Raw genomic sequence first — 15,696 nt, 5'->3', positions numbered from 1 at the left:
ATTTCAAGTCATAACAAGATAACCACCCCCAAAAAACCCCTGATATATTCTTAACCCAAAATGGCTGTTCACAGAAGAAAGACCACAAGAATACTGGTGCTGAAATGTCAAATACTCACCATAAATTCTGGAAAGTCTTGAACTCCTGCGCCTTCTCTATTGCCCTTTTGACATCTATGGTACCATTTGAAATCACTGCCTGCTTTTCTATTTCATCCACTAGATCAAGGGCACACTTCAGGTGTTCCCGGTTCCTCTGCAGAGAGAAAGGCTTCATTTCAGCTTGGCGTGAAAGAGTTTTTCATTTTCGGTTACCATGGATGGGGACATCAGAAATGGGCTCCCCACTTATCTATGTGCCCACATGAAGAATTGAACCTTGATCGTAACAGACGAATGGTTTAATCACTATCCCACAGCCCTATTTCGCTTTGACAGTTCTACTCCCTGGTGTTATAAGAGGGAGCCATGGATGCGCTTCAGCGAATCAACTTCAGTTTGGAACTTTTGTCTGCACATCAACAGAGATTGTATAATACTGATCATAACAAGATAAGGCAGGTTGGGGATTTAAGCACCGAGCAGTCAACTGGCAAACATAATAATAACCTTAGATTTACTACAGCAAATTACAAATTTAGATTATCTGAACTAAGGACACAGCAGCATTGTGAAGCTTGTAAATTCACTGTGTATTTGAGAAAGTCAACCCCCTCACCACCAAAAAAACCCAAATTCCACAAATTTCAGTGCTGTGGATCAGAAGATTCAGCTAATGCATCACTCACTGATCTAACAAAAACTGACATACCATTTTAGGATTTGCATGATTGAAAACTTCAGTCAATATGTCAGTCATCTCCCATTCTTCTTTAGAGAGGGGTGTTACATCCTTCTCTCTGAAAAGAAGCAGGATATCAGAAAAAGGCCATATATCATCAATGCAAGTGTTACCTGTTTCAAGCGACCAAGAGATGTTAGGAGCTGCCACCAGTTTTTGTTGATTTACCCTTGAGATAGTGAGTTAAGTTCTTCTCTTTAAGCAACATTCCAGTAACATCACGGTGGGCGACACTAAGAAAGGACCATGTGGGGATTCGAACCCTGGGCTTCAGCATGACGAGTGAGCGCTTTAACCACGAGGCTACCCCACCGCCCAGCCAAACTTGGGTGTTAAGTAAATCGTTACAAGGGGTTTTTAAACAACATTTGAGAGTGACTGATGGTATGAGATACCTGTTTTTGTTGATCAACACTCGGCTGTCATGCAGGGCAGTTATCCACATTTTTGGAACATTGTTAGAGAAACCAAAGAGTAGTGGGCCATAGGTGCACTTCCTGATGCTGTGGTGATGTTCAGCAAGATGCTTCTTCCGACTTGTCAACCACGCCATAACATAGTCAACTGAAAGAAAGAACAAAATCAACAGCAATCCATTTATATAGCAAATAAAAGCACATCCAAAACAAGCTGGAAATGAAGAAAGCCTTCACTACAATTTTATACATATATGGTATCAATCTGTAAATTATCAAGTTTGCACTAGACAATTCAGTGATCAAAAGCATGAACATCATCAATCTACTGGGATACGATGACATGTCAACAAAGTCAGCGAGTCTGATCGGCAGCACGAGCATAATTAATCTACACAATTGGAATACTATGTCGTGCCAACAAATTCAGTGGGCCTGACCCCCCAATCCATCTCACAAAAAGCATGGGTTGGCTAAAGACCAATTGAAAGCAGGACTTTCACAGGTCAAAGTAGTTTCCAAACCTGAGTCTCTGATCAGCATGATCAGTGTCAGAAAATCTTCAGAAGCTTCCAACTGAAGTAAGAGAATAAAGTCAATGAAAGATTTCTGATCCACTGAAATCAAGTTGATGAACTGAGCATATTCAAACCATGACCTTAATCACTGGACTGTCTGGTCCAAACTTAATAATGATAACATAATTCATAAATAGCTGAACTTTTGCTGTTGCAATATTAAGCAAACATCAAAGGTATATCTAGCATAGATTGTTGATGTATAATTCCTGTTGGTTACCATGATGTAATGAATAGACAACAACTCACGATTTGTGGCTAACTTTGTGACTTCCTCCCCATCTGAAGAATCGACCAATTCCGGCATGTCATCCAGATCACTCATGTTGTTTAGTAGCTAATCTGAAGCAAGTGACAAAAAAGTGACTAAATCATACAGTACGAAAGCCAACTTAAATGGCCGGGGCTGGCTAGACTGGAAGATGACTGAAATCGATAATTCAAGATGACATTTACAACCTACACAGGTGCATGCCAAAAAGGTCTGGTGTCTGGTTGCTACTGTCTTTTTCAAGAGATACATTTTATTAGTGGACATTCAAAACGTTGAATCTTCAATACATAACAGTTTTTGATTTAGTGTATAGCAGGATGAGATTTGGCTCTTTACAACCTGCACCAGTGTATGTAAAAAATTACTGGTACAGATTACCTTTAGTAACAGACTGCACCTGGGGTAGGTAAGAATAAATCCTTCAACACCTTATACCTAACATCATGTGTTTTAACTGGGAAGTAAGAGACTGGAAGTAATGTTTCTTATGTGACTTCTAACAGAATATACATATACATTCGACCATAGACAAAATACATTAGAACAGACTTACCTAGTCTTATCACAAAGAGGTTGAGACAGTTCACAGTTTATGGCTAGGGGGTGGGTATGAATGACATCCCTCCCTCCCTAAAACGTATGTATAAAGTAATGTGCAAAATCAATGACACATCCCTTGTCCATGTGTACAAAAACTGATGACCACCCCCTCTCACATACCTCTCCTGAACACAATGGGTGACCCCACTTAAATCATGATCACTCCACCCCTCTCCCACCCCTTATAGCCACAAATTATTAACGGTCTGTAATCATACAAACCACTGCTTAACATGGCACCAGTGTTTGCCCTGAGACAGAATACCTGTGAATTATCTCAAATATGCAGTGAATTTAAAGCTTGCATCCCGTGGAAAGAAGTAAACATAAACATCTTGTCAATATCGTCTGCATGGTATCTGTCAAGTCCATCAAAAGGAGATGGAAATTAAGGTCAATTCAAAGTTTAGTAATTGAGTGTTGGCATTATACAAATTAAAATCTGCACTTTTAATGGACTTAACTGTAATGCCATAAATTCACAACACACCTAGTGTGATTTTCATTTAATTCTCATAATTTATGAAGTTTCATGTCAACACACCAATAGACACCTGTTTGGGTCTAGTCTTCCAAAAGGATTCACACTTGTAAGCAGTGTAACATCTACAATGTAGACTACCTACAGTGATTTTAACTCTCACTGCCTATTGCTTTCATGATGAGTCAATGTGCGAAATACTGCGGAAGTACAAGTCAAGCTGTCTGCGCAAGGTGCTGGCGATAACTGATCACTAGCCAGTTGGGTTACACTATATACAACACCTGAAAATAGCTGGAACAATGGTACCAAAGTAAGTTAACTGCGCCATGATTTACATATTTATCACATACATTTTTTTACAAAACATTTTTATCAGTTCTCATTATATCAAACGTTCTTTCCGTAACATGACTACAAGCCACATGCCGTCAACTTCAGAATACGAAACTAGGAATTCCGATCAAGTAATTTTAGCACTCATCTGTGCATGTACTAGAAGCACGTGACACGCAACAACCAGTCAAGCAGTTTGTTCAAAAACATTGAACAATGCTAAAGTTCCTCGGTCTTAGAACGTATGTGTGTAAAGTGCTGGTAACATGCCACTAAAGTGGAAAGTGGACCATTTCACATTCACGTAATGTTACATACGCTGAACATCGCATTTCAGATCTTTGACCTCAATCAGTCCTAAACTTTGTTTAAAGGTGAATATATTTGCCAAACAGGTTGACGTTTTTAAGTATAAGCCTTTGTGGGTTTGCATCTGACAAGGCTTCGTCTTCAGTCTTACGATGGGGGAATCTACTTCCTTCTGTAAACATATTGTACTACTGCCCTAAACGTGACCCGATGAAACTTATCTGTTTACAAAGTGTTGGCGACAAGAGTTTGAGATGACATGAAACTCGCATCTAGTGACACATTTAACGTACCTTCATCCTGAATTACTGTTGTAATACTTAGATAATGACAAATATACCACTTGTCGCCACTGCCATATGAAACGCAACTTCAGAAACCCTTACCTTCTACAACTTTCATGTCCTGTTGGTGAATTCTCTCGCAAGATGGCGTCCGTGGCGGGACAGGGGAGGTAACTCGTGTCACTGAGAATCAATATCCATGTTGGCGTTGCTGGACTTCTTCCCAAGATTAAAGCCTGTTCAAACAAGTTTCTGTTTTTTAGAAGGAACAAATAAAGTAAGGAGCAAGTTAGCAGTACGTTATCACGTTGATGAAACGTATAATGATTATCGGCAGCTGTCGATGGTCATTACAAAACAAATCGATTTCTCTGTATATTTTTAGCACACGCACCAGCTCGAAGTCGATTCACATGGATCACAAAGACATGTTTGTCACACCTGAGGCATGTCAACTATCATTGTGCACGCCATTTATCACAGACGCGTGCATTAACCTGTGAAATACAGACTGTATTCACAGTCTTGTATTCATGCAGTGGCTTCAACATTCTGTATATTGCGGGTGGACTACTAGTATTTTCCTGAACACAACGACCGTAAATGGTTTCTGACAGATGCGATCTCACTATTGAGAAAAGGGGGGTGCACACTTCACTTTCACCCGAGTTTAAATGGTCATTAACTAAATGACCACTGCACCCCCTTCTAGACCCATCTGTGTAAACAATTAAATCATGAAAACGTGAGAGCGAGCGAGTGTGGGTTTACGCTGCTTTTAGCAAGATTGCAGCAACATCACGGCGGGAGACACGGTCCACGTTTTGGGCGTAACTAGCAAACGCTCTAACCAATAGGCTACCCCAACAGTTCAGTCTGTCGAGCAGACCCTGAAATAAATATACCCAATGCGGCCGACGGAAGTCTAAAATATGCGACAATTTAAGCCTACAATACAATACAGTAAGTATGCTCTTGCCCGCTCTTAGCATTATAACAATACTCCAGCAAGATAACGCACAGGTGGATCCAGAGGGAATGTGTGTATGTGTGTGTGTGTCCTCAAATTTTGTTAAGTGACCATTGAAACTCTGGTGTAATTGAAGTGTGAGCTTTTCTTTTCTCAATAGTGGGCCCCCTACTCTCATCTATAGTCAATTCAGTGGTTAAAACGTTGATTCGTAATGCCGAAAACCAGGGTTCGAAGTTCCACATGAGTATAATGTGTGAATCTCATTTCTGGCAATTTCCAGCTGTGATGTTGCTGAATATTGCTAAAAGTGGCGTGAAACCAAACTTCAGTAAGTGTTCCAACTTAAAAACATGCTTGTGCCTGCTTGCTGCTTATGTGTGTCTGCGCGTGATTTCACACTGAGATAATTTGGGTTTAAAGATGAATGCCCCACTTAAACAAAGCGTATACCGACTCCGAGATGACCAACTCTTTGTTTTATGTCCTCATTGCAAAGGAGCGACGGAGTAGCCTATAGTGGTTAAAGCGTTCACTTGTCACAGTGAAGAGCGGGTTAATTAGCTTCCCCAAATGGGTACAATATATAAAATCCATTTGTGGTGTCCCCCACTGATATTGTTGGAACATTGTCGCAAGAGACGTAAAACTCACTCACCTTATTGCAGAGCACTCGGCAGGGTAACATTAAGTACTACTGATATTACCTATCTTTCATGCGACGGGTTCATGGACTGAACGGATCAGCTTCTCGCTCCCAAAACAGTGAGTGAGTGAGTTTAGTTTTACGCCACTCGCAGCAATAGATCAGCTTTATGGCGACAGTCTGTAAATAATCGAGTCTGGACCAGACAATCCAGTGATCAACAACATGAGCAGCGATCAGCGCAATCGGGAACCGATGACACGTGTCAAACAAGTCAGGGAGCCTGACCACCCGATCCCATTAGTCGCCTCTCACGACAAGCATAGTCGCCTTTTATGGCAAGCATGGGTTGCTGAAGGCCAATTCTGCACCGGGACCTTCACGGGTCTCCCCTAACAGAGTGATACGCTCTAAGCCAATGATTGGTGATGCTTTCATGCACTGACACACTTAAAAAAACGTCGGCCTTTTGGGAAGTTATTATTTTGATCATAATAGTCTTCGTCTTCACGCCTATGAATCCAGATGTGACGCCATGCAACAACTACGATTAGATTTGAAGCAGTTGCCGTTTCCAGTAAAGCCAACCGTTGTGGCATTTATATCATAAAAAGAAACACGGACTCTATTAAATACATTCTGCCATTTCATACGTGTTGTTTATTAATTAGATAGATAGACAGACAGATATCTGTCACGTTGAAATCTAACTCTAAGTGAGTGAGTGAATTTGCTTTAACGCTTCTTTTAGCAATATTCTAGCAGTATCACGGCGGGGAAAGCCAGGAATGGACTTCATACATTGTACCGATGTTGAGAATCGAACCCGGGGCTTCGGCGTGACAAGCGAACGTTTTAACCACTAAGGTACTCCACCGCCCTCTACTTTTAAGACAAAGCTAGGTTATATGTTGAAATGGATACTGGCACTGTCTAATTTAGTGAGTGGTATGCACTGAGAAATCGTGATTTGGTTACCACTCTGAGGTGATTTCAGTTTAATCTTACGATATTCACACGTGTTTTTTTCTGGATGAAATTTTATTTTGTTCTGGCGATCGAGCTTTTCTGTTTTTACTTCTATTCCAACTGTTTCACCAACCGCACTACTGAAGGCAGTGCACTACTGGTGATACTTCCCTTCTCAGGGGCAGTATTACTGCTTCACGTGCAACCAGCAGCGCTAGCGTACAGGAACCGACAAACTAGTCTAAACTAAAGTTGGCCTCGTTTTGGAATATGATCTATTAATAGACACAACTTTCAGGGTTTCCCATCACGTTTCGTTTCTGAGTAATCCGAATCGTATTAACATGAAATAGAAACTGACAGTGCTCGATTGGGGCAGTGCTTGTCATACACTTAGCCCATAAGAAGGACCATGTATGTGAGGTTAATATGTTAGACGATAACTGTCAACATTAACTACAAGCTTGCCTGGGCTGGTGTGGTAAGAAATAATGCTGTTCAAGCTTTGCTTATTGCTTATTTCTTATTGCTTATTTCTTATTGCTTATTTATGACTAAGATGAAACTGTCACAAAATTGACAGGGGACTCCCGTAAAACGAATGGAGTGATCAAGTTGTTTGATTCACCTGTGTTCACCGATGGTGCTTTTACATTAGGGACCCTTCATTATTAAGGACTGCGTGTATGTGTTATGATTTTAATGGAGAAGCATGCATACATGTCCAAAGTACGTGCCCAGCCACACATACTCCCCCACCCCCTCCCTCCCTCATGTCATGTACAAAAAACAAAAAAAACAAAACAAACAAAATCCCACGACCCGACCTCTTCTCCTACCTGTACGCATAGGCATGTATATTGTTAACAATTTACTGTACAAAATTGCCGATCCCCTCAGCACTTATGATCCCCACTCTCGCTTGCCATAAAATATGAATGATCCCTTAATTGAGACGGGGTTATCGTACTTGGGAAATTTTCACTCATCTGACGATGACTGCATGTGTGGCTGCTTGTACTAGCTTAGACCAGAGACCATATAATATCTATCTATTATATGGTCTCTGCTTAGACATAAGCACGTTTTATAGTCCTGGGTCAGGGAGACCCATGCCGCAGTCAAGCATGAATACCCCACTCAGACATATTCTAGTGACTCAGAGCCGATCAGTCCTTGCTCTACCCATTGATGCCGAGCGCCAGGCCAGGACCAACACGTGCCATGTCATTCTCTTCCCACAGTGGTTACTTTGTCACATCTTCCTACGTAACCTCTGTTCTAATACGACCCTTTCATGGTGCGAGTGTTCAAGACTCGTGATTGGAGGCAATCAGATTTAGTAGTGCAATCAGCGACCTTGCTTCAAAAGTGATCGTTCGAAAGATCTCGGTAATTTCCGGATGCATCGTGAAAACTAGAACCTCTTCCCGAGCGCAATACTCAAATGTTTCTTCTAGACAGAACTCAGTCATGTCATTTTTGTTTCTCCACATTGCTTGCATTTGTCAAGTTGAATCTAAGTCGATATAACACGTGTTCTGATTGGACAAAAAAAAGGGAGATAAATGACATTTTTTGCCGCTTGGGGATTTTATGAGAACCGCGAAATATGGCCGTATTAGAACAGAGGTTCGTAAGAAGATATGACAAGTAACCACTGTGGGAAGAGAATGGTGCCATGTGTATTTTAACGTCTTTTGGTACGGCGAACCCGCGACCTCTAACCACAACTCCACGGAGGTTCTTACATAAGGAATGGGTAAACCGCACTTGAATTTCTCATCATGTATGTTTCCAATCATTTATTCAGCTCTAATGTCTCATATATTCTGACCTGCAACTTCAAACCAACTGGATTCATTCCGAGGGGGACTGCATCATTAAACGACTCCCGCGTTCATTTATTTCCAACATTCTCCCATACCACATTTCTTACATCAGTTCATTTTCATGTGCAACTTGCATTCGTTAAACATTTGAATCATTCAGACCTTTTACATGTCTAACATGCTTTCTTTTCTTTCATTCATACGGTTCTATAAATATGGACGCCATGTGACGTTACCCCTGGGGCGGTAGTCTTGTGATTAAAGCGTTGTCACACCGAATATCCAGGTACGAATCCCCACGTACAAGGTGTGGTTCCAGTTTCTGGTGACCCCCGCCGTGATATTTCTGGAATATTGTTAAAATCGGCTGATAGTTAAATTCACTCACCCACTCTAATCCTCCACACGTCTAGATACATGATACTCTTGAAGATCCGATTAAAATGGATCTTCAATAACCCACACATGTCGTAAGAGCCGACTATAAGGTGATGGGGTAGTCACGCTCGCTGACTTGCTTGACACTTGTTGCCGGGTCCCAATTGCGTAGGTCAATGCACACTATGTTAATCACTGAATTGTCTGAATCAGATTCAATTATTTACAGACCACCGCCATATAGCTCGTACGTATATTGCTTCGTGCGGCGTAGAACTAAACTCAATCACCCAAGACGCGGGGTTTAGTAGTTTGTTTGCTTGTCTTTCTCTCAGGTTGCTATATTTTAACTTGGTCTGAAGGTTTGGTATGCTGACCTATTATGGTTTTACACTGCTGTTATCATGGAGGTGGACACCAGAATTGAGCTTCACAAATTGTGCCCATATGACTCGAACCCGGGCCGTCGACGTGACGAGCGAACGTATTGACCACTAGGCTACCCCCGCGCCCCGAAAAATTAGTAGAACAGACATATGTAAGTCCAGACGATATTACGCTAAAATGGATTTTTGTTTCTTTCACAGTCTCGCAGGATATGAAAGATGGCGAAGGCTGAATTCATAGGAAAACACCTTACGTGTGCTATCTGCCAGGACGAGTTCAATGACCCACGCTGTCTCCCTTGTATGCACAGGTTCTGTCTGGCTTGCCTAGATCAATATATTCAATCAAGTGTGAAGAGCAAGGGCAAAAAGAAGAATAAAAAATCTTCAGAATTTGCTTGTCCTGAATGCAGAATGGTCGTCAAGGTACCAAACATACATCAACCTCGAGAAGTGTGGGCGGAGCAGTTTCCTGCTGATTTCGTTTTGAAAAATATCCAGGGAGATATACAGAGTAAGTGTGGCAAACCTATGCTTGTTTGTTTCCTGTTTAACGCCACGCACAGCAATATCACCGACACAAGTTGGCTGTGTGTGTAAATAATCCTATATTTTGATCAAGACAATCCTCTGAACAATAGCATAAGCATCGGATCTATTGATAAGGCTTGTATCAACCATCTGGGCGAGCCTGGCCACCCGATCATGTTAGTCACCCCTGGTGAATGATGAGTATGGGGTGCATCATGCTGCGTTTACACTAAGCCACGGTTAGGCTACAATGGCCACGATTCAGATTTTTTTAAATGGTGATCGTAATACATCGTAATAATGGTGGGCATTTGCTGGTTGAATAGCCAGGTAATCATCAAACATTTGTAGTAAAAGTTCGCTTTCACGCGTGCAGCTGGCTGTTCTAGCAGTATGTGGTCTCGCTATAAGATTTAGTGAGCAAATTCATCGGTCTCTAGTGGAATCAGATAGACTATAGCCATTCCCTTTTGATAACAAGGCGCTGTCACCAAAGAAGCCTGTCAGTCGTGCACCTCGAGCGATACATTGAGAAAAGATTTCTGACGGGTATGTGAACAAATAGTCATGTCACTTCAGCAGGACATCTTCTACTGCCAGGAGGTATCCTTATACAACAGCCGGTCACAATCACTTCATCATGCAAACTTATGTTGATCAAAGGAATTGGATTGTGGTCGGAATTGGGATTGGGGATTAGATCAAATATGTTCAGCAACCTATTCCAACAACACAGTACGTCAAAGTTAAATTTTCATCAACTCTTATATCGCAAAGACAATGTTCCTTTACGTATACCAAGTGCCAATTCTTGGTGGTACAAGTGAGATATATGTTGTTAGAACCTCTGATTCTGGAAGACAATGCTCCTTTACGTATACCAAGTGCCAATTCTTGGTGGTACAAGTGAGATATATGTTGTTAGAACCTCTGATTCTGGAAGACAATGCGCCTTTACGTATACCAAGTGCCAATTCTTGGTGGTGCAAGTGAGATATATGTTGTTAGAACCTCTGATTCTGGAAGACAATGCTCCTTTACGTATACCAAGTGCCAATTCTTGGTGGTACAAGTGAGATATATGTTGTTAGAACCTCTGATTCTGGAAGACAATGCTCCTTTACGTATACCAAGTGCCAATTCTTGGTGGTACAAGTGAGATATATGTTGTTAGTACCTCTGATTCTGGAAGACAATGCTCCTTTACGTATACCAAGTGCCAATTCTTGGTGGTACAAGTGAGATATATGTTGTTAGAACCTCTGATTCTGGAAGATAATGCTCCTTTACTTATACCAAGTGCCAATTCTTGGTGGTACAAGTGAGATATATGTTGTTAGTACCTCTGATTCCGGGATTCCGCCTCGCGTTAAGAGAAGTGGAGCATTTTCCTAAAACCGGTTATTCTTCACATTGTATCACATTGTGTGTTTTTGTTCACATTTTCAATATATGCTTTTTTATTATGAATTGATACTTTGTAACTTGCACATAATTCAGGCAAGGACGAATACAGAAGTAAATATTAAACGTTGTGATTCATTTTCTTTGAAGGTGGTGATGTAAAGTTGTCAGAAACAAACCTCGGTGATGGCAGTAAAGGAGATAAGGTCGCACGCGGTAGTTCTGCAGAAGGCACAACTGAAGATTTGGACCCAAGAAGACCACCACCGCTACACGAAGCAGGTCTAAACGCCGCTATCAACACTGGTAACAGTGAGAAGAAAGCAGACCCAAAAGTCACGCGGAAAATGTCAGGTCGCTTTCATAAAGTCATCCCTCTTCTTCCTGACAAGACGCAGCCAGATGCCTATGACCTCGCTGTTTTGGTGAAAGGTGACAAGAAAATAATCGTCGTTCCAGATTTTGCGAATCACAAATTGCTCCTTTTGATCCTAAATATTGAAATGGAAGTGATACAAAGGAGTAAATATGATCTTGGCTCCAAACCCTGGAGGATTTGTGAGATGGAACATAACCAGGTTGCCGTCACCGTGAGCGACCCGTCGGGCGTTGTTATATGTACCGTGGACGCTGAGCGATGTTACATTGAGAAGAAATTGTTTTTTCCAACCAAAAGGCGGTATGATGGAATCTGTGCCTTACCTGGTAGAAAGTTTGTTGTGACAGTTGATGACAGTGTTGAGATAATACACGACAATGGCACAGTTCTAAAAGAGTATGACGTCAAGGCTGCTCACGTCAAGTTTCCAGACACCTCCTACGTCACCGTGACACCAAACGGCACCATCGTTGTCACTGACTGTGGGGGCAACACAGCATCTTGCCTCAAACAAGATGGTAAAGTGACGTGGTGCAAAAACATAAAATGCTTAGGCGTGACTTGTGATAGCGCTGGGAACGTTTACGTTGCTGAAACCGGCCATGGATCTATCGTGCAATTCTCCAGCAGGGGAAGGCAAGTATGCAAGGTGATTGGGGAGTCAGAACACTTTAGTAAGCCGTCGGGAATAGCAGTTGATAACATGGGTTATCTTTATGTTATCTGTAACTACAAGGATGTCACAGTGTGGAAGCTTGGGAATGAGACTGTGGACTTGACTGTGTGAGAATGAAATAAAATGGCGATGGCAACAGACTGTTGGGTCTACTTGGTGTCAGTACTACTGTTGGTGTGTGATCCTGTGCATAGAGGTCATCAGGTTAAAAGTCAGTTTAAGTTAAGCGCGGAGGGTCTTTGGATGTGTGACCGTGTTTGGCAGTTTGACACCTGAGATTGTCTGGGACCTCAGTTCTGCTCCACAACCCAGCACCATCATCCACGTGGTCTCATCTTAGGGAAGCGAGTTTGCTCAAAATTGCAGAATTCACCCAGCAGAAAATGGGCATCAGTTGAGATACGTCATGTGACTATTTGCCATCTAGCACCCACAAGGAGCTTGGGTTATCCAGGGTAATCATAATCAGATTGGGATTAGAGCGTCCAGTGAGCAAATGAATATACTACATTAATGAATTATCGTTATTATGAGAGAGAGAGAGAGAGAGAGAGAGAGAGAGAGAGAGTTTATTTGAAAACATGCAACTGGTTTACAACGAAATGAAGATATATGTTTATGGCGGGAGCCACAGGTGGGACAGAAGATGGATACTAGTATCATGACTAGCTGATAGTGATTAGTAAAGCATTTATTTCGTATCTCATCGTCGAAAGCAATGAAATCTCTGGTCAGCCATCATCCCGCTGTATTATTGGTGAGCCCATCGTTAAACAACAAAATTAACAAACACATGCTCAAAATATCTTCCTGTAGTAGAGATTTCTTGCGGTTGTGGAACTGGTTTTGTCAGTATTTTATACAAGTTAGCATCCGTGTTCTCAATAAATGTCGTATTTATATTTATTCTTTAAAATTTCTTAATTTTCATTGAATAAATTAATTTCCTTTCTACATTGCGCTTCATTAGTGCTACGATATTATGGCAGTGCGTATCGTTAATTGTTTCTGCTATTTGTTTGTATATGTGTATTCTAGTAATGTACTTCATGTGTAAAACATATTTCCTTTTGGACAATAAAGTGTTACCAGTCTTTCGGTGGATATCTCATTTGATTCATTAATCTGCATCCTTTATCGCACACCTAGCTATTCCTGATTCTCCAACACAATACGTTTATCTCCGTTCTACCATAAGTGCGTTATTCAGATTTTAAACAAATATATAGTGTGTTGGAAAATCAGAGGTATGTAACGTGATTATATACTTCTGAATGACGTTGATTAACCAATCACAGTCCAGTATTTACTGAAGTCATGGTAGAATCTACGATTAAGAGTTTGGTAGGACTACATTTACTTTTAATGTTTCGGGACTACATTCTGAGGAGGACAATATAGCCTTTTCATAACGAAATAAAGTTGAACGTTGACAACATTCAGACTGTGTAGAATCCAGTCAGTAAAAAAAAGTACGGTGAATAATTTGACAAACTGTTTGGAAATTAGATGAACATTATTCCGAACTGATGGCCCCTTAGTCGTTAGAACTTCAGAGAATATCACTTCAGTCTAACATTGGCCTAACTTCCAAAACACAGTATGTATATCTCCATTGTACCAGAGCCAGTTTAAAATGAACTTCATTGCTTGGATGACACTGTGTAATCCGGCATTGGACGAGGGGCGAACTGAACTCATCTGTGAAGGGACTGACCAACGAAAACAAACATCTGTTTCTTCAATACAATATTGTAATACCTAAGAACTTGTTTTTTTATAATCCCACCTCGATCTTGTTTTGTGTGTCGTGTTAGTTTACCACCACACCACCCCTCACCCTCAGTTAAGCAAGTGTTTACATAGTGGGAAAGGATGAAATTAGAAGTTGTATTGAAAAATATTTGTCTGACTGTCGAATCAACCCTGCAGAAGCGAAGAATATATACTCACTAAAGAATGTTATTTTTATGACCTGAGAGCTTCGATCATGATTTCACATACTGCCTCTAACCGGGCATGCGACGCAAGAGTGACAGTGATGGCTTAACGCAGTTCTTTGTGTACGTGTGATTAACTTGGGATTCCTTGGAACAGTCATCATGGATTGTGCCCAGGTCTTTTTGTGTATGGACACTGATCACCAGCAGTGACAGCCTTGCGGGAAGCTGACAGAGAGCAGAATTCTTGTGGTTCAATGTTTTTACATGTGTTTTTAAGGATGCAACGGGACATGATGAAGTATGGGTGGCATAAATTTGGTGTTTCGCCTGATATTTATCTTACTGACTTGGTTTTGAATAGATGGGGATGTATTTGTAGCTTTCTTATTTATCTGTAGATATGGTTTGTTCATGATTGGGGTCGTGCATTGTAAGTGCGTTTGAATATGATAGGTTCCCAAAGAATTGTAGAGGAAAAATCATATAATTGTATTCTTCGAGTGTTAGTAAATGTTTTATCAGCATTTCCATAACGTTAGTTGTGTTGATATTAGTTGTGTTCGTGGTCAAGTAGTCTTATCATACAGATCCTGAAGCACATATATCCATGAAAACCCACGCAAGTCTAGGAAATGTTTCTGAACATGAAGAATGTCTCGGCACCTTTTCATGTTATTCTATTTTTTAAAGAACTTTTTCTGTAAAATATGTTCATTTCAGAGACTAGATGTAACTCAAGTGGTTAAGCTGAAACAATGTGGCAGTGCTGTATACGTGCGCAAAGAAGCGGTCGTGAAATCAGTCGCATTTGCAATCCAAAATTGACAGCGTTTAATCTTACTGACTGTTCAATCAAATTCGGGTATTTTTCGTAGAATCGCAGATTTTTTTTATTACGACTCTTTGACACTGTATGAAAGAAAAAAACAACAACACTGGTATCAGATAGGTTCGGCCTAATAGTAGCTAACACTAACTTGTGACATGCATCGAATGCAATATTTATTTCTTGAAAATGATAATGGTTATCCTTGAACACAACCAAATCAACGATGAAATTCTCCTGGGAAACCCTGCATGATGAAGAAGCAGGTAGTTCCCACGGCCTCCTGTAAGTTGGTCCATCGTTGTTGCTCGTGTGTTGCCTACTTCTTTGAGAGACATTTCAGAAGTTGCATATATAGGTGAAAGAACAACCAAGTTCTATGGACAGTCAACGTCTTAAATGCAAGGACTTCGACGTTTCTTGTATTTACAAACACCGTTATGAAGCAAGTGATACAAAGGGTTGTTACACGGAGAACAAACATATAACGGCATTTCTAAATAAAGGTGCTAGATGTATTTTAGATTATGTTTGGTTAGGGTATTTACCACGTGTTTGCTTTTGGGATGGAGTGAGTATGGTTGTACGTCGCTATTAACAATATTCCAACAATATCACAACGGGACCTCACGTATTG

At 40.9% G+C, this 15,696-nt stretch overlaps 2 protein-coding genes across 4 annotated transcripts in view; one reads left to right on the top strand and one right to left on the bottom strand.

Annotated features, from left to right (window-relative positions):
• The window catches only part of LOC137291067 (E3 ubiquitin-protein ligase TTC3-like), a 44,264-nt gene extending 39,770 nt beyond the window's left edge, over window positions 1-4,494 (bottom strand). For both annotated transcript variants that reach the window (XM_067822347.1, XM_067822356.1), the window contains exons 1-5: window positions 4,222-4,494; window positions 2,085-2,177; window positions 1,237-1,405; window positions 812-899; window positions 120-256 (exon numbers count right to left, since the gene is read on the bottom strand). In XM_067822347.1, the coding sequence (XP_067678448.1) occupies window positions 120-256; window positions 812-899; window positions 1,237-1,405; window positions 2,085-2,160 (470 nt within the window). In that variant the 5' untranslated portion in view covers window positions 2,161-2,177; window positions 4,222-4,494. The remainder of the gene's footprint in view (window positions 1-119; window positions 257-811; window positions 900-1,236; window positions 1,406-2,084; window positions 2,178-4,221) is intronic.
• A 2,612-nt stretch (window positions 4,495-7,106) lies between these two features.
• Window positions 7,107-13,388, top strand: LOC137291142 (uncharacterized). Of its 2 annotated transcripts, none has more exons than XM_067822431.1 (3): window positions 7,107-7,185; window positions 9,502-9,814; window positions 11,386-13,388. In XM_067822431.1, exons 2-3 carry the CDS (start codon window positions 9,520-9,522, stop codon window positions 12,399-12,401), a joined length of 1,311 nt encoding a protein of 436 aa, XP_067678532.1. In that variant the 5' UTR covers window positions 7,107-7,185; window positions 9,502-9,519; the 3' UTR covers window positions 12,402-13,388. The 2 variants fall into 2 exon arrangements, with proteins under 2 accessions (XP_067678532.1, XP_067678540.1); XM_067822439.1 differs by lacking the exon at window positions 7,107-7,185 and adding an exon at window positions 8,755-8,822.
• The last annotated feature ends 2,308 nt before the right edge of the window (window positions 13,389-15,696 follow it).

This window comes from Haliotis asinina, chromosome 1, assembly GCF_037392515.1.
Source record: "Haliotis asinina isolate JCU_RB_2024 chromosome 1, JCU_Hal_asi_v2, whole genome shotgun sequence".
Classification (NCBI taxonomy): domain Eukaryota; kingdom Metazoa; phylum Mollusca; class Gastropoda; order Lepetellida; family Haliotidae; genus Haliotis; species Haliotis asinina.
Note: the sequence above shows the minus strand (reverse complement) of the source record. Positions and strands in the feature narration are given on the sequence as shown.

Bases quoted from the DNA above. Each gene is read 5' to 3' on its own strand.
- LOC137291142 (XM_067822431.1), top strand. From the start codon at position 9,520: ATGGCGAAGGCTGAATTCATAGGAAAACACCTTACGTGTGCTATCTGC. The intron at 9,815-11,385 runs GTAAGTGTGGCA...TTTTCTTTGAAG, and splicing joins TATCCAGGGAGATATACAGA to GTGGTGATGTAAAGTTGTCA.